This window comes from Leuciscus leuciscus (assembly GCF_965113295.1).
Source record: "Leuciscus leuciscus genome assembly, chromosome: 2".
NCBI lineage: Eukaryota > Metazoa > Chordata > Actinopteri > Cypriniformes > Leuciscidae > Leuciscus > Leuciscus leuciscus.
Genome location: NC_138726.1, coordinates 41452895 through 41480894, shown reverse-complemented (window position 1 = coordinate 41480894; position 28000 = coordinate 41452895). Strand labels below are relative to the sequence as shown.

At 37.0% G+C, this 28000-nt stretch overlaps 2 protein-coding genes across 3 annotated transcripts in view; one reads left to right on the top strand and one right to left on the bottom strand.

The window, feature by feature from the left end:
• Window position 1: 1 nt before the first annotated feature.
• lipca (lipase, hepatic a) lies at window positions 2-7600 on the top strand. The gene is made up of 9 exons (XM_082156160.1): window positions 2-355; window positions 2048-2226; window positions 2409-2588; window positions 3888-4008; window positions 4180-4419; window positions 5308-5550; window positions 5968-6082; window positions 6798-7016; window positions 7357-7600. The coding sequence occupies exons 1-9, from the start codon at window positions 271-273 to the stop codon at window positions 7460-7462; spliced, it is 1488 nt and encodes a 495-aa protein (XP_082012286.1). The 5' UTR covers window positions 2-270; the 3' UTR covers window positions 7463-7600.
• A 148-nt stretch (window positions 7601-7748) lies between these two features.
• Window positions 7749-28000, bottom strand: part of adam10a (ADAM metallopeptidase domain 10a) — a 78625-nt gene continuing 58373 nt past the window's right edge. Inside the window, exons 5-16 of one of the 2 annotated variants that reach the window (XM_082156127.1) lie at window positions 21821-21921; window positions 21409-21564; window positions 21225-21317; window positions 20379-20562; window positions 16847-17010; window positions 15667-15847; window positions 15208-15358; window positions 14445-14628; window positions 13837-13945; window positions 13504-13724; window positions 13225-13351; window positions 7749-11206 (exon numbers count right to left, since the gene is read on the bottom strand). In XM_082156127.1, the coding sequence (XP_082012253.1) occupies window positions 11094-11206; window positions 13225-13351; window positions 13504-13724; window positions 13837-13945; window positions 14445-14628; window positions 15208-15358; window positions 15667-15847; window positions 16847-17010; window positions 20379-20562; window positions 21225-21317; window positions 21409-21564; window positions 21821-21921 (1784 nt within the window). In that variant the 3' untranslated portion in view covers window positions 7749-11093. Of the gene's footprint in view, window positions 11207-13224; window positions 13352-13503; window positions 13725-13836; window positions 13946-14444; window positions 14629-15207; window positions 15359-15666; window positions 15848-16846; window positions 17011-20378; window positions 20563-21224; window positions 21318-21408; window positions 21568-21820; window positions 21922-28000 lie in introns of both variants that reach the window. The other variant, XM_082156128.1, reaches the window with a different exon arrangement.

Genomic DNA, 28000 nt, shown 5'->3' with positions numbered 1-28000 from the left:
AACCATTTCTGACAACACTTTTTCACAAATCGTGGCTTCTTATGTAACAACATGCAGCCAATCAGGCTAACATTTGGCTGCAACTAAAGGCCAAACAGAGTAACTTTTCCTCTGGGCTCAGGTCCATTTGAATATTTACTGATCCCTCCCCTCAGGCTCAGACAGTTTTAATGGACTATCACCTGTTTCAGTGCTCTCCTTTCTTGCCTGAGAAAAAGAGAGGCACAACTTATTTGGATTATCTGTGTGGGCTCCTGAAGTGGCCTGAACATGAAGACTCTTATTAAAATCGTGTCCTTCTGTCTGATCATCTCACAACTGACCGATGGAAGGAAATTTCGGGGTAACAGAGCAGGTGAGGGTGAATTATGCTTATAGTTCTAGTTCTCCTTAAAAATGAAAATTCTGTCATTCACTCACCCTCATGTTGTTCCAGACCTGTATGATTTTCTTATTTCTACAGAGCATTAAAATAAGATACTTTCAAGATTTTTCTTTATACACACAATGATTTTTGTTAGTCCAATGATGTTTTGGACCACATGCACCTGGATTGCATGGGCAAAAACAGTTGAAACTTTCCTCAAAATATCATCTTTTGTGTTCTGCAGAAAAAAAAATAAGTCACACGCATACAACATATTGATGAGTAAATGAAGACAGAACATAAATCTATGGGTGATTTATCACTTTAAAATTATCTTCTAAGTAACTTTCCAACAATGAAGCATGTTATAGTAACATGCACTATAGATGTATGTAACAATGTTATGCAGAATGTGGCATTCAGTGAAGCTTAGTGGAAATATGCTTGCAGAAACTAAATCTAAATGGAAACAACAAAAACACCAGGACTTCTAGTCAATATTAAACAGAGGAAAAAAAAAGTCCAGTATGAGTGGAAATAAGCAGAATGTGCAACTGATGCTCTTTGGAAAAAAGTCAAATATCAAGGAGGATTGGATTTGTAGTGATAGTCAGCATCAGTTCTACTATGTCTGATTTAATCCCTACTGATGTAAAGGGATAAAAGCTTGTAGTATATCTAAAAAACAACTTATGAAATCACAGAGAAATAATTTCCTAGACTGTTTGTAAATTGAAGCTGAAAAGGCTAAAAAATGAAAGAAAAACATAAATACCTTGACATTTGCACATGGCCTTGCTGAACATGCACATTTTTCATATGCAAAAACTGCATCACTGTAAATTAAGCTGAATCAGAATGTGAAGTTGAAACTTCATATGAAAAAAAGTTTCATATTAGCTGTGTAAATAATGCATATTTTAATGCAGTGTTTTTTTGGTGGATGCTCTGACATTTCATAAAAATGTGTAATATCAGTAACACTTTACAATAAGGTTTCGTTAACATTAGTTTTAGCTAATATGAACTAATAATGAACTGCACGTCTACAGCATTTATTATTAATTTCAATATTTACTAATACATTATTAAAATCAAGTGTTGTATTTGTTAACATTAGTTAATGCACTGTGAAGTAACATGAACAATTAACATCTATATTTTTATTAACTAACATTAACAAAGATTAACAAATACAGTAACAAATGTATTTCTCATGGTTAGTTCATGTTAGTCAATACAATAACTAATGTTAAAAAATAAGACATTATTGTAAAGTGTTACCATCATTGAATGAATGAATGAATGAATGAAGCATTTATATAGCGCTCTCATATGTACTACTGTACACCCAAAGCGCTTTACAATCATATCAGGGAATCTCTCCTCAACCACCACCATATCCAACATGCTCATTTAATCAGCAAGAGTGGTGGGTAAACATTTATTTTGTCTTGACTCAAGCTCAAAGTTCACCTGGAACTATGGGATATAAACATGCTTATCTCTAATTTTCACTTGTAACATAAGCAAGGTTATTGCATTGCTGTTTATGCACAAACATAAATATTCCAGAACTATTGTATAACCTACAATGATGTAACTTCATCCTTTTACAACATGGGCACCACAGTGATGAACTGTCTGAGACTTTCAGTTTGTGTATGACCATACTAACAGACACTGAGCCTGGAGAGAGAATGAAGATGCTCTATGAACCTAAATCAGTCTTCAGGCTTTACACTGATGGGGAATACATAGATGACATGTGCACAGTTGAGCTCTTCCAGCCTCGCACACTGGACGCTTGTGGTTTCAATAGCAGCCATCCTCTGGCTATCATCATTCATGGCTGGTCGGTATGTTGAGTTCATTGATTTAATAGAAAAACAGATCAATTGTTCAAATGTACCAAAGGTCACAAAGACCTTGGCATGCATTGCCAACAGCAGTTATTTAACATCTGATACAAAATGTACTTACAAACAAAACTGGAGAGCAACAGTTCATTAAAAATCAACTCCTCCTCCCTGTGCCGTAGGTGGACGGAATGATGGAGAACTGGATTTCCAGGTTGGCATCAGCACTAAAGAGCTCAGAGGGAAGCATCAATGTGGTGATCGCAGATTGGCTGAATCTGGCACACCAGCACTATCCTATAGCAGCTCAGAACACACGCATAGTGGGACAGGACATTGCCCATCTGCTGAGGTGGCTAGAGGTAAGAGTTCGTTTGGGAATACAAATGTCTTTATGGCTGCAGAAACTTATACATACAACCATCCTTACATCATGAAACTGAAGGACTTTCAGTAGGATGTTTAGGCAGAAGGGTAGGCTATATACACAACCGTTCAAAGGTTTGGGGTCGGTGAGGGTTTTTTAATGTTTTTTTTATTAAGATCTCTTATGCTGATTTTTTAAAATCAAAAATACTGTAAAAACAGTAATACTGTGAAATATTATCTTAATTAAAAAAAAAAAAAAAAATGGAACATTTTAATATATTTTAAAGTGTCATTTACTCCTGTTATGGTAAATGCTGAATTTTCAGCATCATTACTCCAGTCTCATGATCCTTCAGAAATAATTATAATATGCTGATTTGGTGCTCAAGAAGTATTTCTAAGTACCGGTATTATATTTTTTTGAAAACAGTTGTGGCACAATACGCCAGCAGCCATATCACCCTGTAGCCCAAGACCGGTTGCCCACTGAAGCTAAGCAGGGCTGAGCCTGGTCAGTACCTGGATGGGAGACCTCCTGAGAAAACCAGGTTGCTGCTGGAAGAGGTGTTAGTGAGGCCAGCAGGGGGCGCTCACCCTGTGGTCTGTGTGGGTCCTAATGCCCCAGTATAGTGACGGGGACACTGTACTGCCAAAAGAGCACTGTCCTTCGGATGAGACGTTAAACCGAGGTCCTGACTCTCTGTGGTCATTAAAAATCCCAGGATGTCCTTCGAAAAAGAGTAGGGGTGTAACCCCGGCATCCTGGCCAAATTTGCCCCTTGGCCTCTGTCCATCATGGCCACCTAATCATCCCCATATACTGATTGGCTTCATCGCTCTGTCTCCTCTCCACCAGTAAGCTGGTGTGTGGTGGGCGTTCTGGCGCAGTATGGCTGCCGTCGCATCATCCATGTGGATGCTGCACATTGGTGGTGGTTGAGGAGATTCCCCCCCTTCCATGTAAAGCGCTTTGAGGTCTCAGAAAAAGCGCTATATAAATGTAACAAATTATTAATTATTAAATTAATATTGTTGTGGAAACCGTGATGCATTTTTTCAGGATTCTTTGGTGGATAGAATGTTCAAAAGAACAGCACTTCTTTGAAATATAAATCTTTACTGTCACTTTTGATCTATCTAATGCATCCTTGCGGAATAAAGCAATTAATTTCTTAAAAAACGGACCCTAATCTTTTATACAATATTGTACACATGCAGCTTCGTTTACCAACTGCAAAAATTCTTGAAAACACGTTTACTACTTGACATTAATCTTTCAGTATCCATAACAGGATTTCAAACAATTTCCTTTGGGAAAAGTGCATTTGATTGGCTACAGCCTTGGCGCTCATATATCTGGATTTGCTGGAAGTAACCTAGCTGTGTCTGGGAAAACCTTGGGAAGAATTACTGGTGAGATATTATTGTCAATAAATGGTGTTAATACATATAAACAAAAAAAAGACTTTAAATCTAAGATCCTTATTCTCAGAAAACACTTTGAACATGACAAAAACTTTCATTCCTGAAATTACATTCCTGGTTAATGGTAATATATTTAAAGTTCGTCTTGTTTGTGTTTAGGTTTGGATCCTGCAGGTCCATTGTTTGAGGGAATGTCTCATACTGACAGACTCTCACCTGAGGACGCTAGATTTGTGGATGCCATCCATACATTTACCCAACAGCGCATGGGACTCAGTGTGGGCATCAAACAGCCTGTTGCCCACTTAGACTTCTACCCCAATGGAGGAATATTTCAACCAGGGTGCCAGCTGCATGTGCAAAACATTTATGCACATTTAGCCCAGTACGGGATTATGGGTGAGATGCTTGGATGGATGAATGGCTGGATGGATAGACAGAGAGAGAAAGGGGCAGGTTCATCCTCAAATGAATGTCAGATTAGGATGAGATACATTCAAAACATCCCATTAATGACACTGTGAGAAAGGCTAACCACTAAAGACAGCTTTCCAGATGAAAGGTATAGACACATAAAAGCAGCTGTCAACCTCACAACTTAATTATTCCAAATCCCTCTTTGGTTCTGCTCTCCCACTGAGACATGCCTCCAGGCAATTAAATATCCCTATATAGGAAAAACTGAAGCAGAAAGACAGGCCTGAGATCCTTAATTTTAACAAATACAAACTGATGAGTCCATGACTCTGACAGGCACACTGCACTAATGGACAAGGGTGGGACAACTGTAACTGTAAAAAGGAACTGGAGACAGATAGTTATGCATTACACATTTCCTTTCAAAAGTTTGGGATCAAAGTTTTTTGAAAAAAGTGTCTTATGCTAACCCATCCTGCATTTATTTGATCAAAAAATACAGTAAAAACAGAAATAGTGAAAATATTTTTACATTTAAAATGACTGTTTTCTATTTTAAAATGTAATTTATTCCTGTGACTGAATTTTCAGCTTCATTACTCAAGTCTTCAGTGTCACATGATCCTTCAGAAATCATTCTAATATCCTGATTTGGTGCTCAAACACATTTCCTAAAATGATCAATGATGAAAAAAGTTGCTTAAAAGTGCTGCTTAATATTCTGCGAACTCACCACAATGCACTGTATTAAATCTAGACACAGCAGATCACACACACAACTGAGAATGATAAGCTAAAAGTCTGAGTGGATTTATGATTAATTACTGTTTATTAGCACAAAAGTCCCATGTTGTGTCCATCTAACTTCAGGATTTGAGCAGACAGTGAAGTGTGCCCATGAGCGCGCTGTGCATCTCTTCATTGACTCCCTGTTGAACAAAGACAAGCAGATTATGGCCTACAAGTGCAGCGACAACACAGCCTTCGATAAGGGCTACTGTCTGGACTGCCGAAAGAACCGCTGTAACACTTTGGGTTATGACATCAAGAAAGTTCACACCGGCACAAGCAAAAGATTGTTCCTCAAAACCCGTTCACACATGCCGTACAAATGTGAGTGAGCTATCACACTTAACAAAACCGTGTAACAGTCACTTTCAACTGTTATGTTAAAAAGATGGTCTCTAGCTGTTAAACTGCTCTCCCCAATACATTTTACAAATGATTTTAAATGCAAAATGTTTCATTATATTTAATCACACACAAAAACTATTTACAGAACAATATTTTTCTCCAAAAATAAGTATTATCTTGTTTAGTCTTATGCAATTCTCCAAAGGTAAGTTGTTCTTTTTTCAAGGATGTTTAGCCATTTTACTAAAAAACAAGAAACAAGACAAAGTTACTGATTTAAAAAATGATTTTCGAGCAATTGATGTTTGTAATTAATTGTGTTTACTTGTTTTCCAGTAGTTTTTGGAAAAATATGATCAGTGCTGCTAATCTACCACCACTTTCCTTCCCCATCAGTGTTCCACTATCAGTTCAGGATCCAGTTCATCAACCAAATTGATAAGATCGACCCCACCCTCACAGTCTCTCTAACCGGGACACTGGGAGAAAGTGAAAATGTACCCATAACACTGTAAGTGTGCAATTTACATTGACATGAACAGCTGAATATTAAAATAACATCATCTCAGTAAATTGTTAGTGAGCATCAATTTAATGAGCTTTGTAATGACTTTCTCACCATATGGATGCATTTGATATTAACCACCATCTTATATAACCAGAATATAGCCTATATGAAAAAAAGAATCCCTTTAGTGGAGTGATAAATACAAGAATATATGAACAAATAAATAATACCATTAAATTCACAAGTACAGTTTATAACTATTTTTTTTTTTTCATAAGTAAGAGCTCAAATTAATGTGACAGTGGCAGAAGCTCCCGATTGAACAGTAAGCTAAAGATCCCTTAATAAAAGACTGAATGATGCCATCTGGGATGAAAAACATCATTAATGTTTCATGTTCTGGGCTCTAAAAGCTCAAAGTTACATGCTCCGCTTCACGGGGAACTGCTCAATTTAGTCTTCATAGCATACAGAGAGCACTCATCAGAATAACTAATTTAACATGGATGAGTGAAATACATGTGTGCTGCTGGAAACATGAAACAGAACAGAAATGCAATGGACTAAAATAGCATCTCGTACAAGAGCGTGCACACACAGTCCCTCTCATGCAGGCTAATATACAGTGACTGACTGAGCTTGTTTATCAGAGGAATCCAAAAACTGAATGAAACTTAATTAATTCAACTTTCCTTAATTGTTCCTCCATCTTTTTCAGAGTTGAGGAGATTTCAGGTAACAAGACCTTTACGTTCCTCGTCACTCTGGATACTGATATAGGTGACCTGATGATAATGCGCTTCACCTGGGAGGGAAGCCCTGTGTGGGCAAACATGTGGAGCACAGTTAAGACCATGATACCTTGGGGCAAAGGTAGCAGAGGACCACAGCTCACTGTGGGGAAGATTACAGTGAAATCTGGAGAGACCCAGAGGAAGTAAGTGTAAGAGGAGACAGATAACACTTAGCCAACAGTAGGCTAACACATATGGTGTAAGAAATGTTAAAAGTAGATCACTGTTAGATTGACAAGTGATAAACTGCACGTCCACATATTCTGAGGTAAAAGCGATGTTTACTATAGAGATTAAAAGCTTGGATTCAGCATTTAATGATCTAACATTTTTAATACCCCAGTATACCAGGTTTTCAAAACATTTGCATTCATGTTTAGTTACTTTAGCGACCTCTAGTGTTTGAATAGTGCTTTTTTCGAATAAATCAAAACAACAAAGAGCCAGGCTGAAGCTCATCATAACAGTTCTCTTTCTCTTCAGAACATCGTTTTGCGCACAGACAGATGACGGCATGTATATCGAGCCGTCGCAGGAGAAGGTGTTCGTGCGCTGTGAAAAGAAGCGGAGACTGATGAAGCACGGCTAAAGCAAATTCACCTCACACTGTATGCGATCCCGTGTGTTCACATCAGGACTTATGGGATGGGGGAAACTGGATTTCTTGTAATATAATATTAATGTTTTAACTTGTATTTTTATGATTAAAGAGTAGCAACGTGTATAAGGAAGTTTGTGCTAACTTCTACCACACCTCGGTCCAAAATCCCTCCCTCAAATGTCGACTAACAGAGAGCGTTTTTGTTGGCTGAAAAAGCAAGGCACGCGCTCTTGCTTTATTTTGCTGTTGATATAGCCTGTTTCGTTCAAATTAGTTTTTATTTTAATTTTAATTGAGTGTTCATCCGAGGTGTCCAAGAAGACCTTATAGGGATTTTGTCGCATTTGAACATACAAACACTTTCATTATGGGATGGGATAGGGATATAGATTTCTGATTGAGTGACTGACTCGTATCAGTCTCCCCAAACCAGAGTGAACATTGTCCCATTTCATATAATTTATGATATATGAATATATGAGTATCTTATCTTATATCTTTTAAGGATATAGGCTATGAAGGCCATTCATTTCTGCAGCAACTACATTAATTAAGAGATCTAATTAAACCTTCAAGCAAACATCATTTGTGTGCTGTAGATAACTTCAATGTAGAACAGCCTGTAAAAAAGTGTTTAAGAATGTGGTGTACTGTACATGTGTTCAATGCGTTTTCAATCGTCTGAATATGACTGAATTGTTCATAAAATCCCCTCATGATAACAAACTGAAATGGGGAGGTAACATCAGGTGCATCATGCATGTTTATTTTGGTGCAAGATGAAACATGACCACAGTACAGCTGTTTATTTAAAGTGAAAAGCTACCCCGGTTCAAATACTGACCTAACATTGGGGAAGATGTGTGACTGGACCACTTTCAAGTCATTTCTATGGCATTACAATATAGACGCTTCTAGCTATCACACATCCTGAAATATTTACCCATATTATTTCTTTTTGAACTCCCTTTAATTTTATTCTCATTTGGAGTACAATTTCTAGCCAGTCCATCCTTGGATTAAGTCAAAAGTAGACTGGATATACAGCCTTTGTAAACTGCAACAACTTGAGAGCAAGTGATTATTTTTCATTTTATGGTATTGTATGAGATGAGCAGCATGAGACTGGGTAGCTTACAACAAAACTTTAAGTGTATGAGAAAAGGTGTGACGATTGGACTGATCAAATTTAACATGAATGGAAGATGTGTGACCATAATGGCTTATTGAAGACTTCATCAGCTGTTCTTTTGAAATATATTTTTATACGCAACAAAGCAATTTAAAAACCATGAACTAGTGTAGATTTGCAGAACATACAGACAATTAATACCATTTACGTCAACACATGGATATATATTACCAGATAAGAAGCTTTTGATCAAGGCTAATTTTATTAATGCATTTCAAGTACTTCAAAAAATTACATGTTGTCGCACAATACTTTTTGCAAAGTACTTAGTAAAAATTTTCAAAAGTGAGCGCAAAGAGAAGAGAAAAAAAACCCCCTACAAATAAAGCAACAAAAAAAAGAAGAAGAAAAAAACTGTATAAAACACAGCGGACATTAAAATCAAACAGTAGTATTAGACATTTTCTCCATCTTGTTTTTCATATTCTGTCCACACACCATGCTTACATATCAGTGCACATTACTTATAAACTTAAAGCAAGACAAGCAAAAAATTAAATTCTAAGCCAAATCCACTGATCTATCTAGAATGTCATTATATAGATCAGTGGCCAAATCCCCTTACAAATTCAACCAAACCCCTTTACCACAGGATATCACAGAAAATATGTATTACTTTGAAGCCAATTGCAGTCAGAGCAGTTAAGTCAAGCTCACTAAAAACCCCTTTCCCATTAACATTTAAAGAGACATACAGAAATGAGATGATTTAGATCTAAAGGAGGACTGATAGCCAGGAATTCTCATCTTCAAGAAACAAGCAAATCATCCATATTTTAAATGCATGCCCTTAAAGGATGCAAGGTTATTGGAGAAGACAGACTTTAGAAACATTGGACTCTCAGTCACACTAACAGGATCCCATTCAGCAAACAAACAGAAGATAAAATATTCCTGGTCTGTTGAAATACAAAAAAGAAAGAAAGAAACTTTGAAAAAGACATTTGTAAAGCATTAATTATTTCTAACCCTCTGCCTTTGCAAACGAGTCACACACAAAATAAAATCAAAAGCACATTTACAGAGAATGGAAGAAAAAAAGAAAGAAAGTTGGTTCTTGTTGAAAATATGGGCTGGTTTAGATACACTAAATGGGCAACACAAGGCATATGTATTGATTATATAGGCTGCTAGTCTGGATCTTTTCTTATTCGGCTATAATAGAGGTAATGACTGAAAATTGATAAAAGTTTCTTTGTATACATATTGATTGGTGTGTAAAAACACTCTAAAGGCTCCATAGCTTGCTTCTATCATCTCGATCTCATTCTTTCACTAATGCACACCACTGAGATTGACTCATTTGTGCAACCGTCCACACTTTCCTGTTTCCTACATCTTACTGCAAAACAAAAACCTTGTATTGTATGTATATAAAAAAAAATAAAAATAAAAAAAACTTTCCTGATGTTGTGCTTTTATTTTTGAGTCTGTCTTCTATGAACAATATCATTCACTGGGTCTCAGAAGGATCATTGTGTTACTGGATGAACATAAAATAACAGTGACTCTCAGCAGATCAGGACAATTACAATCTTTTTAACCATCCTCCCTCTCATTAACTCCCTCGCCCACATGGAAGGAAGATCTGCAGTTCTTTAGTGGTTATCAGCTGGAGGAAAAAAAGAAACTCAACCAGGTGAAAGTGCTTTGCACAAATGCATATGTCGCTTTCAGCAAAGTGAATCTGATAAAAGGCCTTCCACCAATAGAAACTCTCTGTGCTGTTATTTCCTATTATATCCTGAGTGTCTATTAAAACATCCTTAATTATAATTATCCAAAAGAATGAAAATGACACGACTGGAAAAAAAACCAAAAAACCAAAACAATGTATTTTGTGATTTCTGTACAATTGCACGCAGGAAAAAATGAGAACGCTTCAGAAATATAAGCTTCTTAGTCCTTTGCTTGCATTTTAAAAACATCTTAATTACATATTGGAAAAGGAGTGTCTTTAGGAGTCTCTCTCAGCCGACAATGATTGGCAGAAAAATCTGTGACTTCCCATCATGCTCATCTCCACAGGAGGGTGGCAATTCCAAAAAAAATTATGATAAAAGAAAGATAAAAAGGCAAAAAGGGGGGAAACTTTAGTGGAGAGAGAACAATGGTTTTAATAACGTGAGAAAGAAAAGGAAAAGCAGAAAAAGAAGAACAAAAATCATTGATTCTGTCCTCTTGCTCATCACTAGCTTCTGATTTTTTTCTCTGAGCTACGCAGCGAAAGCTTTGCTGGCTCCGAAAGCAGTGGTTTCTTACTCTTTAAAACGGTTGTTTTCTTGAGTATAGTCCTTTGAAGTCCATTTTATTTTTGCCAGTTACTTAGTTTGTTGTTGGGGCTCATTGACTGATTCAGGTTACTCTTTGGAGTGAAGTGTTTCCCACTGTAGGCACTAGGAAGAACCAAGGCAATGAGGAGGCGATTCAGCGGCGCATCTGGCCCATCTGGTAGTTCTCTCTCTGGTTGCGTTGGCGCTGTGGCTGGCGCTGTGGTTGGGTCTGTGCAGCTTGCTGGGGTCTATTTCTCCTCAGTGTGCCTAGAGAATAACACACCAAGGCATTATTAATCACCCTACGTGCAGGGGTTAAACTGGGATTTTGGAATTCTTAAACACTGGTGATATGACCTGGCCGAATGTCGCCTCTACCACTATATAGTCTACTACTATAAAAAACCTTAAATGTGTTTTTCTGACTGGGGTAGAGTAAAAATATTTGGAGTTATATGTCTTTTTATACCGATCTTTAAACACAAGTCTGCAATAATTATGACCTGCATGAATGAATGATATGATGTTCTTGTGCTTCATTGATGCTTCTAAAGTATTTGACCGTGTTAATCATCAAAACATTTTTTTTAAATTGATTAAAAGTGGGGTCCCTGGTTTTTTTATTAGAATCTTGGTCTATTGGGTATTCTCAGCAGACAATGAGAGTTAAATGGGGGAGTGTAACATCGGCTCCCTTTCAAGTGACCAATGGGGTTCGCCAGGGTGGAATTTTGTCTCCTCTTCTTTTTAATGTGTATATGAATGATTTGTCTGTGATTTTAAATGCTTGTGGTACAGGTTGTAGGGTTGGTGACACACTAATTAATCACCTTATGTACGCTGATGACTTAGTCATTTTTAGCCCATATAGTGCTGGTATACAACAGCTTCTGAGACTGCACACAGTATGGTGCGGATTTTGATATAACGTATAAAGAGTAAAATTATGACTATAAGAAGTAGAGAAGATAGACAGTCACACTTTCCTGACTTCTATCTATCTGGTACTGTACTTGATGTATGCACAGATATTACATATCTGGGCCATATTATTGCAAATGACCTGTCCGATGACAAGGATATTTATAGGCAGCGTCATAAGCTGTATGCGCAAGCGAACATGTTGTGTCGTAAGTTTAGTATGTGCTCTGTCCCTGTGAAGATCTCACTCTTTAGAACGTACTGTACACCATTGTACACTGCCTATCTGTGGTGTCGATATAAGCAAGGCAGAATTAGAAAGCTCATAGTGGCTTATAATGACAGCATGAGGATGCTGCTAAGAGTTCCAAGAGACTCCAGTGCAACCCTATGTTTGTTAGTGTTGGGGTACCTACCTGTGCTGCAGTTTTACGTAACTTGATGTATAGATTTATGGGTAGGGTGTCTGAGTCAAAAAATGACCTAATCGCTGTGTTGGTTAACCCTGGACGAAGTTCTGTAAGATTTTCGTCCAGACTGTGGAACCACTGGCGTATATGTCTGTATGTTAGACACTGAACACTGTGGACATTTTTTTTCTCGTTGTATTTCTTTTTTATGTATTGCTAAGTATGTGTCTTGTATTGTATTATGGATCCCTCTGGGTCTGACAATAAAGTTTAGAAGAAAAACATTTTTTTTTATTTGAGTAGTTTTTCTATTAAAGATTGGACGTGGGAGTTTTGTTTGTTTGTGTGATCTTTTAAGGTTGTAGTCTGGATTAAAGCTCAAAGTGCACTTAGTGTTTTATGCTATGGGTCAAAGTAGACGTTATTCGCAAGCAGCCAAAGAAGACCATAGTCTGGAATTATGCAAATTTGTTACAAACCTACATGAGTTCCAGAGGGAAGAAAGACTGTAATTACTGATGACTCTTTTCAGTTAGTTCAGAATCGGTTCTTTCTTTTGGGAGACAATATTTATCCCGCACATTGAGCTTTGAAACTCTGCAGACCTTTTACATTCACAAACAGCTATATTACATACTAGATGAAAAGTAATATCCGAAAAAGCCTAATAGGGGCATTTTAAAAGAGTGAAACAATCTGTGAAAGATGTTCTGACCCTTTCATGCACAATCCAGTATTTGATCTGGTTGACCACACATACAGATTTTGAGTTGTAACCCTCTTATACACAGATCACCACTCCATCCACCGATGTGTATGAAATGGGAATTGGTGAATGGCTGTAGTTTGTGGCCATCTGGGACATATTCCTGGTTGTGGTTTAGTAGGGGAAAGTCTGAGGTGATTTGGGGTATATGGCGGTGATTTAGAAAGGGGTCATTTAGGGTATATTACCTGGCAGTGGTTTGGGTGGGGGTAATTTAGGGTTGCTGCTAGGTGTGTGCACACTGCAGATCTTGATAAATCCAGCCATCAGCATGATGAGAGCAATGCCCATTAAGAGAACCGCCCACCAGTGCTCCTGAAACACAAATATTCAACATGAGATTAACACTGAAAGAGACAAATAATACTGGTCACCGAAATATCACTTCTTATGCCGTTTATAGCGATTAAACCCACAAACAAATGCAGGGAACCATTATTTAGGGATTACATATTTGAGACACTTGCCACTATCCACTGTGCAATGCTCGTGTAAAGCTCAGGGTTAAAGATGGCCTTCTTAAGCCTTGCCAGAGGGCCATCAGCATCCACCAGCCTACACCTCATAAAGACATCACAGTAGCCTCTGAAGTCATTACAGGGAGAGCCAGGCTGTAACGTGATGACTTTTTTATCAAAGAACTTAGCCCATCTCTCTGAGCTAGTGCTGCTGCAAGTGTTGGGCTGACCTACAAAGACAAAAAGAGAGAATATGTGCAATTACTTTAATGTTAATTAAAGATTGATGGGGTCTGGACTGCATTTTTGAGAAAGCTGTCAGTGATGGCATGCATTTCTCACCCTTCTCCATACAGCACACATGACACAGCTCTGTCTCGTCTTTCCCCTCCTCAGTGACACAGGTGCAAACTTCTAGATGATGCCTCTGACAGATAGAGCCAGAGCAACCCTAAAAGAGGAAGAAATTCAGACAAAATGTCCTCAAAACAAAGACACATATTACACACACAAATGCACACATATAGAGACTGTAAGAAATATTACATGCTTGGAAGTTTTCATGTGTATTAGCACTGAAACACAGGATTTCATTTGTGCTAACATAAACATATTCTTTAAAGGTATAGCGGAGGATTTTTTACTTCCGGGTGGATAACCTGTACTATTGGTCCTCCTAATTGTCAATCATTCTGGTGAATCAATCAAACTTATTCAAAAAGTGGAGAGGGCGGGTCTTATCTAAAATTCGGAAAGATCCTCCACTATACCTTTAATACCAAGAACAAATTGGTCAAATTGTATTTCAAAATCTGTTTTCACTTTGACATCTTTTTACAGCATTGTCAGTGATCCAGTGCTGTAAACAACAAACATTACAGTCCAAGGGGGTGAAAACATTCAATAGGCACTGTGCAAAACGAGCACACAGGCCATGATGCAGCACCTACCCCATTAATGCAGACTTGGGTATTTGAGTGGCAGGATGTCAAGTTTTCTTTAGGCGTTGAAGTGGGGCATTGGGCTGTGTTTCCATTGCACATGCCCTTAAGAGCACACTCAGATTCTTCCCTACAATCCACATCTTTGCTCTTAAAGGTACACTCCGTTGTGCAGCATGGACCCTGACTGGGACTGCAAGAGAAAAGTTTTGAAAAATTAATACTTTATTGCACTTAATGAAAAATGTGTTAACTTAATAACAAATTACTGCTAATGATACAGTATAGGTAATGCAATCTTAACCTCTAGTGTTATGTAATGCAAGTGAAGACTAGAGGTTATGGTATTGCAAAAAATACATTTTAGATAAACTACAGTGTATAGAACTTCTGTTAAGCAAAAGGATAAGGATATAAGATTCTAATGAACATATGTTATGATGTTAAAGCCAGTGTTATTTTAGTATCATTTATATACTATTATAGTATGTATTAATATTAGGAATTAGCTTTTTTTTTTTCAGGTTTCATTTTAATTTTAGTTAAAGTTATAGTAATTTTTTTTGTCATTTGTAATATTTATATTTAGCTTTATTTTATTTTTTTCAGTTTGAGTTTTAGTCATTTTAGTATTTAAACTTGTTCATTTTTTCATCGAATATTTATATTTCAGCCTTATTTCAATTAACAACAAAAAACATTTTGTAATAGTTTTAGTTTAAAATAAGAATAACAACACTGGTTATAGAAGACGTTTAAGGTTCTTACGCACCTGCATAGAGCTTTTGGCTTCAGTCTACACTTCAGCTCATCATTCTCATTGGCATTATAGCAGCATGTGTCCTTGCACTGATCACTATAGCCACAGTCACACTGTTCATTAGCCTCAACCATTCCATTACCACAGATGGGCTGTCCAGATTCTGGAAAAGAACAGACAGTAAGAAAAAGAGAAAGGGAGATAGAAAAATTTAAAAAGTCTATTGTTTTATCATTGCTGCATGATTAGGACTGGTGGAATTAGTTTTTTGCAACATTGATGCAACATTGCTACAGAACATCGCCATGAGCTCATTACAGTGACAAATGACAATCCTCCAGGAGAAATCTCAGGTTAAGTGCCTCATTTGAGTCCATCCCAGTAATATCTGTAGTAATCGCTCCTGGTTACCAGCCCTGAGCCTTAAACCACTATAATGAGCCATTTTCTTGTTGGAGGATAGAATCTCACCGACAAAGCAGGATCTCTTCTTATCCAGCACCTGGCTGATGTTGCGAACGCTGCAGATGGAGAACTTGTTGTTGTTGAACTTGTCTCCTGATGTGGCTCTGGCATACATGATGTAGTTGCCTCTTTCTTTCTGGTCCTGAGTCTTAGCTTCTCCTGGAGTGCAATCACTTCCTGAGTCATGCTGGAAGACAGAGAAAGAAAGGCAAGTATAAATCAGCAACAAGCATACAAACACACTTGACACATTCACTATCCCTGCAGTGCTTGCCTGGTTTACCACTGAAGCGAAGAAGGGTTGGAATTGGAAACCTGGTCAGTACCAGAATGAACAAGAAATACTAAGGTTGCTTTTGGAAGTGTTACTACGGCCAGCAGGGGGTGCTCACCCCGCAATCTGTCCAGGTCTATTGCAACATGATGGGGATAGGGATGGGACACAATACTGTGAAAAAGATACTGAAATAAGGTCTTGGTTCTCTGTGGTCATTAAAAATCTCAGGGTGCTACCTGAAAACAGTATGCTTGTAATTCTTTCATCATTAGAATGCCAAAATTTAGAATTTGACGTTCTAATATTCCCATGTATACAGGTTGGCATCCTAATCATGCTGAAAACACACTTTAATCAGCATAAAGCTGGTTTAAGGAGCCTGGCCAATCTAGTCTTCAGCTGGTCTGATTGGTTTCCAAGGCTGGCCATGCTGATGTTTAGCTAGGCTGTCAGTTACAGTAAAAACCAGCTTAGGTTGGTTTAAGATTTTTCCCAGCAGGGATAGTTTCTATTGCTTCATTCAGGTAGATACTGCAGTGCACACTGGTGGTATATAATATATCCCTCACATTCTCTGTAAAAACCGTTGAGTGTGAGAAAAACGAAATATATACAAAACTAGACTGTAAATCCAACACTATTTTTCAGTGGGCCATGGGCCAGTTCTTGGCAATTGCTTTTAAACTGAAACAAGTTACAGAGGACTGAGCAAAAACTAGGTCAGGATATTTTAAAAGTCTGGCTAGATCAATCTGACAGTTTAAAAGCCTCAAAGGCAGTACTGTAATGTGTGCTAAACTCTTAAATCATCAGAGGATAATATTAATTTGTTCATAAAGGATTCAGCTGAGGTGTGTAGTCTACAGCTTATCTGTCTAGGATACTGCCCATATAGTGAGAAGGACTCACCGGAGAGCCGAAGTTATGTCCGACCTCGTGAGCGAAGGTGATGTGGGAGACTTTAGGGGGAACATGTGAAGCGTAGTTTTGCACTGTGATGATGCCGGTGTTCAGAGACTTCTTCTTCCCATCAGAGTACTGTTTATTCTTCTCACAGATCCCACCAGAGCTGCCTGAAACCACACATAAGAGAGGCATTAATTAAATAAAATTTAAATGAAGGGATAAATAAAATAAATAAAAATAAATTAAATATTAATAAAAATGATGATAAATGATGATATCAGTATTTTCCTCATCCTTAAGTAGTGAACTCATTAAGGAATTAAAAGAGCCATTAAAAAACAAAACAATATTGTATACAATATTGCTCTACTCATAAACATGAAATAATACATAATTTATACAAGCATCCCAAGACCCGCAGACGTTCAAGTGAATGTGAAAGTGTTAATTATTCAAAGTCAAACTTCTATCCTAATTTAATGTGCAGAGCAAGCCAGCTGTATTACAGCTATAGTATAAATACTGTGGCTCTGTCAACCTGCTGCTCTGTTTGTTTGAGTATCGCAACCATCCTGGCTTAGCGACACTGGCTCAAACAATGGAAGATGAGGGGAAATGTTAGCAAAATATTGTTTGGCGTTCAAACTTGATTAATCAGTCAACACCGAGAAGTGTAGAAATGAAGTGATCTCACTGTAGCTGAATACATTACAAACGACCAGCGTAGCGTACACATAGACAGAGGGCAAAGACGTGGCACTCTGCCTTTACAACACTAATACCTGTAAAAATGTTCTGTGTGGCAGTACTCCCACACACCTTCTGTTTAAATTTGACTAAAGAAAAAGTGTACTGGCTGAAGTAGTGAAGTGTAGGAATTCACGTGCTAGGTGGGCTACACATCTCGCATTGAGAATCTTTATCCCAAGAGTCACATATTTGAAATTTAGCATCTCAAGCCGTTTTTAATGACTGCATTTGCTAAACAAATACAGCTATAAAAATACATTATTAGCACAAAACAGCATCAAACCGTAAGCGTGTGTGAGTTAATTTTCTGTTATGTTCCCTGCATAACGATAAAAACACACATGCACACAAACATGTTTGCGGATTAGTTTATTGTTAGTAATTGCTGTTGTCCCTGGAGATTAGCTGGAGTGGGATCAAAGCAGTAGACTTTAACAATGTTAATTTACCTGTATTGATTGACAGGATTTGTGTGAGTATATGAGAGTGTTTATGTGTGTGCTTCCCCACAAAAATTAAAGTATTAAAGTGTTAATGTAGAAAGCTTGTTACTTTAAGTGCAAAGACTCAATTAAAGACATCATTCTCCCTTTTTGTTGAATGACAGACCTTATATTACAATGTTATTCTCTGGGATATTTTAAAATTAATTATGTAGATATGAGCTAGTTTTATGCTTAAAAATATCTGTATCGTGAGGTTACGCATTTTAATAAGTCTTCAAGACACTAAATCATTTTAAAAAGACAACAAAAATCAATACAAAACTTTTATATTTATATATACATAACTTAATTTATATATATATATATATATATATATATATATATATATATATATATATAAATTAACCAGAAACCATGTGTTTATGCAACAAGCTGTGTATTTGTCTATTAGTGAGTGTCTGTGAAGCAGGCAAAAAGAGTGAAAGAGTCCTCAGAGTGAAAAGGTGAGAGAGATGCACACCTCCCTAGCAACATGAATACATTAATAGAAACAAACACATATAAAAGGTGATGAAAAGAATCTCTCACTTTCAAGGTGTGCATGTCTGTGTTAAAGAAAGGCAAATATGTGAAAAACACTAATAGGGTTTTCATCAAGCAGAGCTTAAAGGGAAATTGTGTTTAGCTTTATGGACCTATTCTGTATGCAAAGCTTGGATGCCCTTGTTTCAATGCCTCTTTATTTTGAGAATAATGCAGTTTAGATACCTACAAAAAAAAAAAAAAAGTTAAATAAAAAACTTGGCACAGTTAAGTCTGATCAAAATTATTGTGTTTAAATGGCATTGACCCAAATTAAATAAAGGCATATTTTAGACTTGTACTATGTAGTGTTGTCACGGTACCAAAATTTCAGTATTCGGTACCGATACCAGTGAAAATCCACGGTTCTCGGTACCAATTTCGGTACCAAAGCTTAATTTAGATTAAATTTACATAATTATATTAAAGTGTATATCACAAAGATGGAAACTGTAGTATTAAAAACACTTTACAATAAGATTCCATTTGTTAGATAACATTAGATAAAATGACCTAACAAAAAAAACAATAGTTATATACTGTCGCAATTATTCTCCTTTAGGGGTTAATTTAAAAATACATTTTTAAAATCAAAAGTTAACATTATTTCTGTTAACATTATTTAATGCACAATGAATGAAGTGAACAAACATGACCAATCAAGTGTTTTGTATTAAATAACATTCACAAACGTTAATTAATGTTGTAAAAATATATTGTTCACTCAATGTGCTATGTTAGATAACGCATTAAGTGATGTTAATGAATGGTATCTTATTGTAGCATTACCAAACTATACAGGAGATAAAATGTTTTATTTGACTTGACTATACTTTTATTTAATCCAAAACTGTATTAATATTTAACTTTAAAAGGGCTTTTTAAACCTGCTAAGAGTTATCCAGCCAAGAATAAGACTAGAACTGCTTTTCTGACGGACTGATATTAATGACGGCTTTTTATTTCTCATCTCCATAAATATATCTAGTAGTAAAGCTAATGCAAGGGCTAGAAATCAATTAATAGGCCTATGTCACACTTCCTCGTCGTCATGGAGAGCGCAGTTCGCACAAGCGTTTGTACTCCCGTGGCGTCTGTCGTTGCTATACATCCATGAACGCACATGGAAAAGCGAGCGCGCCGCTTCTATTATGAGCGCGCTTGCCGCGCGCCATTTGAAATAACGTATCTGCACGCGCAAAAACATCAGCAGCAGCACCGCCGATCGCCATCAGCGCTTTTATGAAGAGGACGCAACTGCACGCGCTTCGGGCATGCACGCGCATCAAGTACCGGGTTTGAGAAAACCTGGTACCGTGACGTTTAAAAAAAAAATAGTACCGACTTGGTACCGAAGTACCGGGTCTTTTGACAACACTAGTACTATGTCTATATTAATCCAAATATAATTACTACGGACTGATCCTAACCCCAGCCCTAAAAGGACACATTTAGCTAATTCTGGGGACAATTAGACCCCCAAAGTATAGCAAAGTAAAAATGTGTACACACAGACACACACACACACAGTGTGAGGACTTTTACTGGTCATTTTATCGTCATGCCGTGTACTGAGGTTAATGGAGACAACATGGCCAGTCCCACATCAACATCATGTCTGATTCTTCAGCCCTGCCTCGTCTCTCGACATGCATGCTGATTTATTTCAGATTAGCAGACACTAGGCCACTCAAACACACAGAAAACCTCTCGGGTTATAAATCAGGGAGACCCTGTACGTGCATCTCCGATCATACCTGAAGGAGCCCCGACCCAGGCCAGACCCAGGACTCCATCATCAAAGTCTCTATCTGTGAAGACATAGGCTAGGCAGTAGTCATCGTGATTCTGCTCCGAGTTGAGCTCTAGAAATTTCTCAACACCGATGTTGGCAAATCGGAAAGGGTTGGTGTGATCCTTCTCATCACTGGTAGTGTTGATCTAAAACAGAAACACAAACAGACTTCAGTTTAATACAACAGATGGGTACAATCTACATGAGATCCAGGATGCATGTAACATTTTGTGTCCTCCTTTGTGTCTCCTTCTGTGTTTCTCTTTTTTAGTTTTTCTATGTAACCATGTTAGATGGTTATACAAGAATGCTGTGTCAAAACAGTCAAATTAATTTTTGCTTTTGTGCCTCAAAACACCCACTTTTGTCCATAACTGTTTTTAAACACATTCTGTGTGAACGGCCCCTTAAGCAGCCAAAGAGTCAATTGTAGAGCAGTAGCCTGGGACTAAAAGGAGAACTTTGCCAGTCTTCGAAGAGCTGCAGCATATGGACTGACAAGCTTTTATTGACATCTGGTCAATACTGAGTGAGATCTGTAACCCCTCTGTACAACTGTAACATCTTGAGCCAGTCGGTCAAGATGTAAGTTGTATTCTAACCAGGTAATTATGATGGATAATAATAAATATATTCTGTTTAAAGTTCACATCTGATTAAATATGGGCTTAACATTCTTACAATAACTACAAAAATGTCTCAATCCATATTACAGTTCCAATAGGAAATGACTTTCACATAATAGAGTGCACCACATCTAAAAATCTCAGAGAAAAAAAGATAACAGTGAAGAGAGAAGCACACTAACCTTGATTCTCTTCACCATGAAGCTGATATTGCGGATGCCCTGAAAATCCGTGCTTTGATAGATGGAGTCAATGGCCTTCACGTGACTGGAAATCTACATAACCCAAAAGAACAACCCTATAAATGTGCAATATAAAACACAACAGGCACCACTTGCCATAAAGACACCTGTGCTTAAGGTGTACCTGTGCGATCACAGCCTCCCTGGTGCCATAGTATTTGAAAAAGAGGTGATCTGTCTGGATGAAGAGTTGACAGGTATTTTTCTCTGGCTGTGCTGCACGACGTTTCCTCAGGATCACCGGCCCATCAGCCATCTCTTCATCAATAACCAGGTTTGTCTGCTGCAGAGAAAACAGCAGGACACATAAGAATTTAACTAAGAAGACAAGACATTTTTGGGTACGTAGATTGAATCATTTATTTCAAATCAGAATTTAATCTTTCTCTGGTGTATTCTGGCCAGGTATCAAATTGAAATCTAATCTTCAGAATCATGGGAAAGAGAAATGTTCCAGATCTCCCTGTGTGACGGTGTTTCTGTTGGTGATATTAGTGGTGTTCAGCTGAGCTGTATAAAGGGCTGTTGGAGCTGACCTGGGTGGGCTCCTCCACTGCAGATGCCTGGTATTTCTTCATCCTCTCAAATACAGAGTGATCTGCACAGCCACCTTCTGATCCATACTTGTGAGGGTAATCTGGGAAGAGAAAATTCAAGAGTTGCTTGAAAACCAATGCAACACAATGCTAAAACTATACTGATATCTCTAATTACCGTAAGCAGCCTGCTCCACTTAACCTTTACTTCACTGAACTATTAATTTCATTAATATCCATTTATCCAGACTTAATTTTCCTTTTTATACATTTTTATACATTTTAAACCTCAATATTTCAAAATCATAATATGATACATAACTGAAAAGACACAGAGTCAAAACTAGACATTTATCCTGAGGGAAGCTTCTCAGCGAAGAAACTGCACAAAGTAGTATCACACACTACATCTAAGGAAGAACTGCGAATGCAACTGATACCAAGTCCACCTATTCCTGTTATTGTTATGGGAAAAGCACAAAGTGTTACTGATATTGAGGTCTCTGCCTTTTTGTGGCTGCAGAGCATAAAATCTGCACTGGTTACTATTTACAGCACTGACAGTTTCTTTCCTTCTTTCTTTCACTTCTTGATGGCTACATTTGATGGCTGAGCAAACACCTGTGCTGTTTGTCACAAATCCTATATCCTATCCCATATATATATATATATAGGATCCTTTACAGGTATTTCTTATTAATTTAATGCATAAAATTATTAATTTGTAAAAAACAAAAAAACTTACTGACCCCAATCTTTGGAACAGTAGTATACATATGAATGAAAACCATATATAAATCATCTCAACAAATCCATTGTTAATTCATTACCAAATATTTGAAAATAATATCTTATTATTATTGTCGAATAATAATAATAATAATAATAATAATATATTATTATTAAAAATAATAATAATAACTTTAAATGTATTATTATTAGCAAGTATGAAAGGTAAGAATTATTTTTGACAGAAAGTTGATTCTGGACTACTTGATTTTGGTTCACTGCTTGCAATAACCAAACATAAGCAGAAATAAAAAAAGAGTATAATCAAGTGTCTTCTATAGATATTTTATATTTTTAATGGAAAGTATATATTGAAATCCTGCCAGCATTCCCTCCTGCTGGCATGTTACTCAACCAAAGTGATCTGACTGACTGACACGGTTTTCATGTTTTATGGGGACATGGGGATGGGGATTTTTATACTGTACAAACTGTATATTCTGTCCCCTAACCCTACCCCTAAACCTACTCAAAGAAAACGTTCTGCATTATTACATTTTCAAATTCTCATAAATCATTCTGTATGATTTATAAGCCATTTTCCTAATGGGGACCAAAAAAATGTATGGTATTAACATGGTATTACTATCTTTATGAGGACATTTGGTTCCCATAACGTAGGGTTTACTAGGACCACACACACACACACACACTCACTAGCTACACACGCACACTAGCTAGTTATAAATACTATGACGTAACCCTCCCCACACCCTAATCCTAACAGAAAACTTTCTGAATTATTACAATAAAAAAAAAAATTATAATAATAAAAAAAAAATATATATATAATATATATATAATATATATATAATAATAATATGGAAAGTACACACACACGTTATATATATCCACATATATATTACATGCACACAGTTCAACTAACACAATCTGACCAACTGATTCATGAGTCTGTTTCTTGAAATAAAAGATGACTTAAATTCAGATTCTTTTATCAAACATTTGGAGCATTCTGTAACAGAAATTTTTGATGATGATGTGACCAGTATGTTGAGCACCTTTGGATATTAATCATTTCATATCAAAATGTAAAAAGCTGTCAGTACAACAAGGATTAGTCACTGCCCTAAAATTTGGCATGGGTGTCATTCTGACAAATATCAGACAACACTGATGACCAGTGGAGTATCTACCCAACTCACAGATTAGATAAGAACAGACTGTAAATTAATGATAAAAAAAGCCGTGCACATGTGTGCAGCTCTTACACACCAGTCTAATTACCCATGACAGGTTTATTCTGATGGTTTCTCAGTTCCAGGACAGGCAGACAGACACTCTCAATGAAAAAAGAGAGTTGGTCTAATGAGACAGCCGAGCATCTATGAGAACTCCACAGAGAACAATAACCACACATCGACACTGAGGATCCCACATGAGTTACTCTCTTAATAATCTTTACAATTCAGCATCACGTGCATGACATCTTGATTAAACTTCTGGTTGAGTGGAATTGCTGCATTAGCCTATCCGTGCCTGGATGGGTCACAGGCCAAAAGGTGTACAGGAAGCGTGAAGATACTGAGCTTTCGATGTGAGACAGCTCAACTAAAAACATCTATAACTCTCCTGGGAGAACTTTAGCAAAATGTTCTTCATGCAGGAAGTGGCTGTGGTGGAATAATGTTGGCATGTACAGACAATGAATCACATTAAATGTGATCTTTAATGTGAAGGCATGGAGGAGTACAGAATATGTATGTGGTTGCATGTGTCTTGGAGGATGTTAGTGAAGACTGACAATCTGACCTCTGATCACAAAAACACATTTCTTCTCTGAGCTTTTTATTGTCCCACATTGAATGCAACCCCATTCAAATGCAAATCTTTGTTGGGCAGAACAAGAGAGACATCTGTCTAGAGGAAACGAGTGCAAAAGAAAATGACAAGTGTCTCGAGGAGAGAATAGAAATCTATCTTCTGAGATGAGAAAAGTCTCTGACTTGTCAAAGTAATTGAAATGGAAGCATGGCAAGCTTTTAGCTGGAATCCCAGATTAATTTTTTACTCTTGAGAAAGTGAACACAATAAAAAAATGTGGATTGTCTGAGTGGAAATTATTTATGTACCGACACATTTGTTCTGAGTAATGAACAGCAAAAAACACCACATAAATAAAACTGACAAACAACCACTCAGAAACACAAGACTAAGGGTACGTTTACACGACAACGATATGCTTAAAACTGAGAAGTTTTCCGCATACAGACGACACCATTGTCAAAACGATCCCCATTCACAGGGATTCACGAAAACGACTAACAACGCTGTATTCTGCTGCCAGGCCATTAGATGGCGATGAAACGCTATAGATTGAACACGTAATACGAATGACGTCATCGTTTTCAGAGATTCACATTTTGTTGTTTACACGGAGACCATTTTTAAAAAACGTGCACTTTGAAACCCGTTTTCAAAAGTTTGTGTTTTCAGGCACCCAAAACACTGTTGTCGTGTAAATGAACGGCCAAACGCATAAAAAAGTTTTACGTTTTTAGTTGAAAATGGTGTCATGTAAACAGCCCTTATATCCAACTGTGGTTGTGACAGGTTGTGCCATGCTTCAAGTGGCAATACACAGTTTCAGTATTAACAACCCGTTCTGTGAAGATTGAGTTTATTAGAAAAATGCAATAATACCAGCTGAAATTCTCTGAAAACTCCATTATGGTGGACCTTAGCTGGCTGACTTTGCAAAGTATGACGCACACTTTTGCTGGTCCTGGAACAACCCAATGCGAGTGGGCACCATGGGGATGAGGTAAATGGTTCGAGGCAATAATTTTGCAAGCCCAAAGCCCAACCCTTTATGTCAGTTATCCAATAATCCACATCAATAAAGTTCAGTAGATGCATTCACTGCAATTAATGCATGTAGAAGAAATTACAAATTTCATGGTTTTTTCAAAGGGATATATTTGTGATTCTGTAAGGTCTCTTTTCTCATCAGCCTTCAGGAGTTTGACTAAAGCTTTGCTGAAGCATTAAATTACTCAAGTGAGAATCATTACCCTAAAGGCCTCTGCCTTAGGAACAACAGCCCAATGAGAGATTAAACAATCCTAGGCCTTCCTTATTTAGAGAAATTGATTGAAATTGAGCCTAAATATGTTCAATTGCATTGTCACAATTGCTGATTTTATCATTTGATGTCAGAGAGGTTTTCCTGTGAGTGTATGTTTCAGAAGGAGAAACACACCCACATTTCTGAGCCTGGCATGAGCCAGTGAGTGATCCAGAGTTCACTCCCTCTCCAGCTGCCCTCCTTCTGACCTCTGTCCTTGAGCTTCAATAGACCACTGTCAACCACAATTAACTCTTTCTCTTTCCCTCCCATAGATACAAACTCACTGTCCCGAACTGACCTCATCCATTTTTGCAGTGATCATACATTAGCTCTCTTTAGTGATCTCTCACTTATTGCGCATGTGCACACTCAACATGCAAGCTGGAGTGAGTTGAGTCAGTGTCTTCACAAGGCTTTCAGTCATCTGACTGTTTAACCGCTTCTACAATGGTGTATATGTGTAAGCTAGAGTTAGTCATCCTGTTTTTCCTACAACCGATATTGATACTGAGCACTTCAATTACTTCACAGTATGACACAGCTGTGTGGAAAAGACACTCCATTTTCTTTTGCACTTCCACATGCTAACACTATACTTTCTAAGTATCAGAACAATTGACCAAGATTATTACAATATAAAATGTTAAAACGGTTTTCTATTTTATTATATTTTCAGGAGCCTTTACTCCAGTGTCACATGATCCTTCAGAATTCATTCTAATATGCTGATTTGCTGCTCAAGAAACATTCCCTTTTATAAGTAAAAAATAGTTGTACTGATTAATATTTTTGTGGGAACTGTAATATATTTTCCCTAGAATTCATTTCTTTCCAAATAATAATAATTTAAAAAATCTTACTGACCCCAAACTTTTGGAAAGCGGTGTATATTAATTAAGAGGAAAGCATACCAGTTTACAAGCAGCTAATCTTTGACAGGGCTGTGATGTAATGTTTCACCTCTTTGTACTTGAGAACTTGTTAACAGTGACATATGCTAGTAGTATTTAAGAGGCTCTATCAGCCTGATGAGGAGGAAAAGTGCACCACTATGTTTGATTGAGAGGGTGAGTGACTGACAGAATGCAATATAGAGAGACAAAACACAGTAAAGTGTTTCCCAACCACTGTGCAGCGGCACACTAGTGAAAGTTGATGACAATGTTATGCGATGCACTTAGTGCCTCAGATTCAGCTATTCCAGTGATGGACAAAACATATGTCATACGCTGGTTAAAAAACTTGTAACTCCATTTGCGTTTGATTTTCATAAAATTAATTTTAAAAAGTAATATTATAATGACACATGCAAGTGTCTGACCATATATAAAATGACGACACGGTGTTCACTTATTTTTAAAATATGACGTTTCCGACTGGTATTATGTAAAATCTTTTAGTTTTTTATCACCAACATCATAGATCCTATATGACCTTATTGTGTTCCTACCTCAAGTTTCACATTAAACAGGAGTACTACTTTAATATAATATCCAGTTTTAATATGCCATTTGAAGTAATGCATGTTTGTGCAATTTGGTTATATTTTAGTGCTTATCGGTTTTTACTTATGCGGAGGCAAAAAATTATATATAAAAAAAAAAGGTTGGGAAACACTGACCTACAGCACACTAGAATCCTCAAGCTTGTTGCCTTTGACCTTGTATTCTATGCCTTAAGAGGAGAAGGGGAAGCTCACTGCATTTTGCTGTGTCCTAACTGGTTTATTTGTGTGCCAATGCTTTATATTACACTAATTCACTCAATTTCATTCTCATGATCCAAAACACCTTTTCAAAAGATTATAATGACCATCATATGTGCTGTAATACCAACATTAACAGCACTTTTCCATCCAAAAGCAATCAAAACATGCAATTTGAAACCAATTACATGTTCCAGCCATTTTAACAGCTCTCATCACACTCAAGAGAGTCTCAGAACATCAGTGATTGGAGACAGACCCACTCAGACACATTTATTATCATTTCCTAAAAAAGCAAACAATGATATGGATCTTCAACTGTGTGTAAACTTGATTATGCTAAAAGCAGATTATTTACATTTACAGCATCTAAAGCTGAGTTCAGGAACTGGTTAGCTTCAAACTACTTTTATTTATGTACATTACCATTCAAAAGTTTAGGGTCAGTAAGATTTTTTTTTTTTTTTATGAAAATTATTTATTCAGAGAGGATGCATTAAATTGATCAAAGGTGACAGTAAAGATTTCTTTTTTAAATGAATGCTGTTCTTTTTGTCCTTTTTTATTAAAAGAATCCTGACAAAACAAAAACAACAAC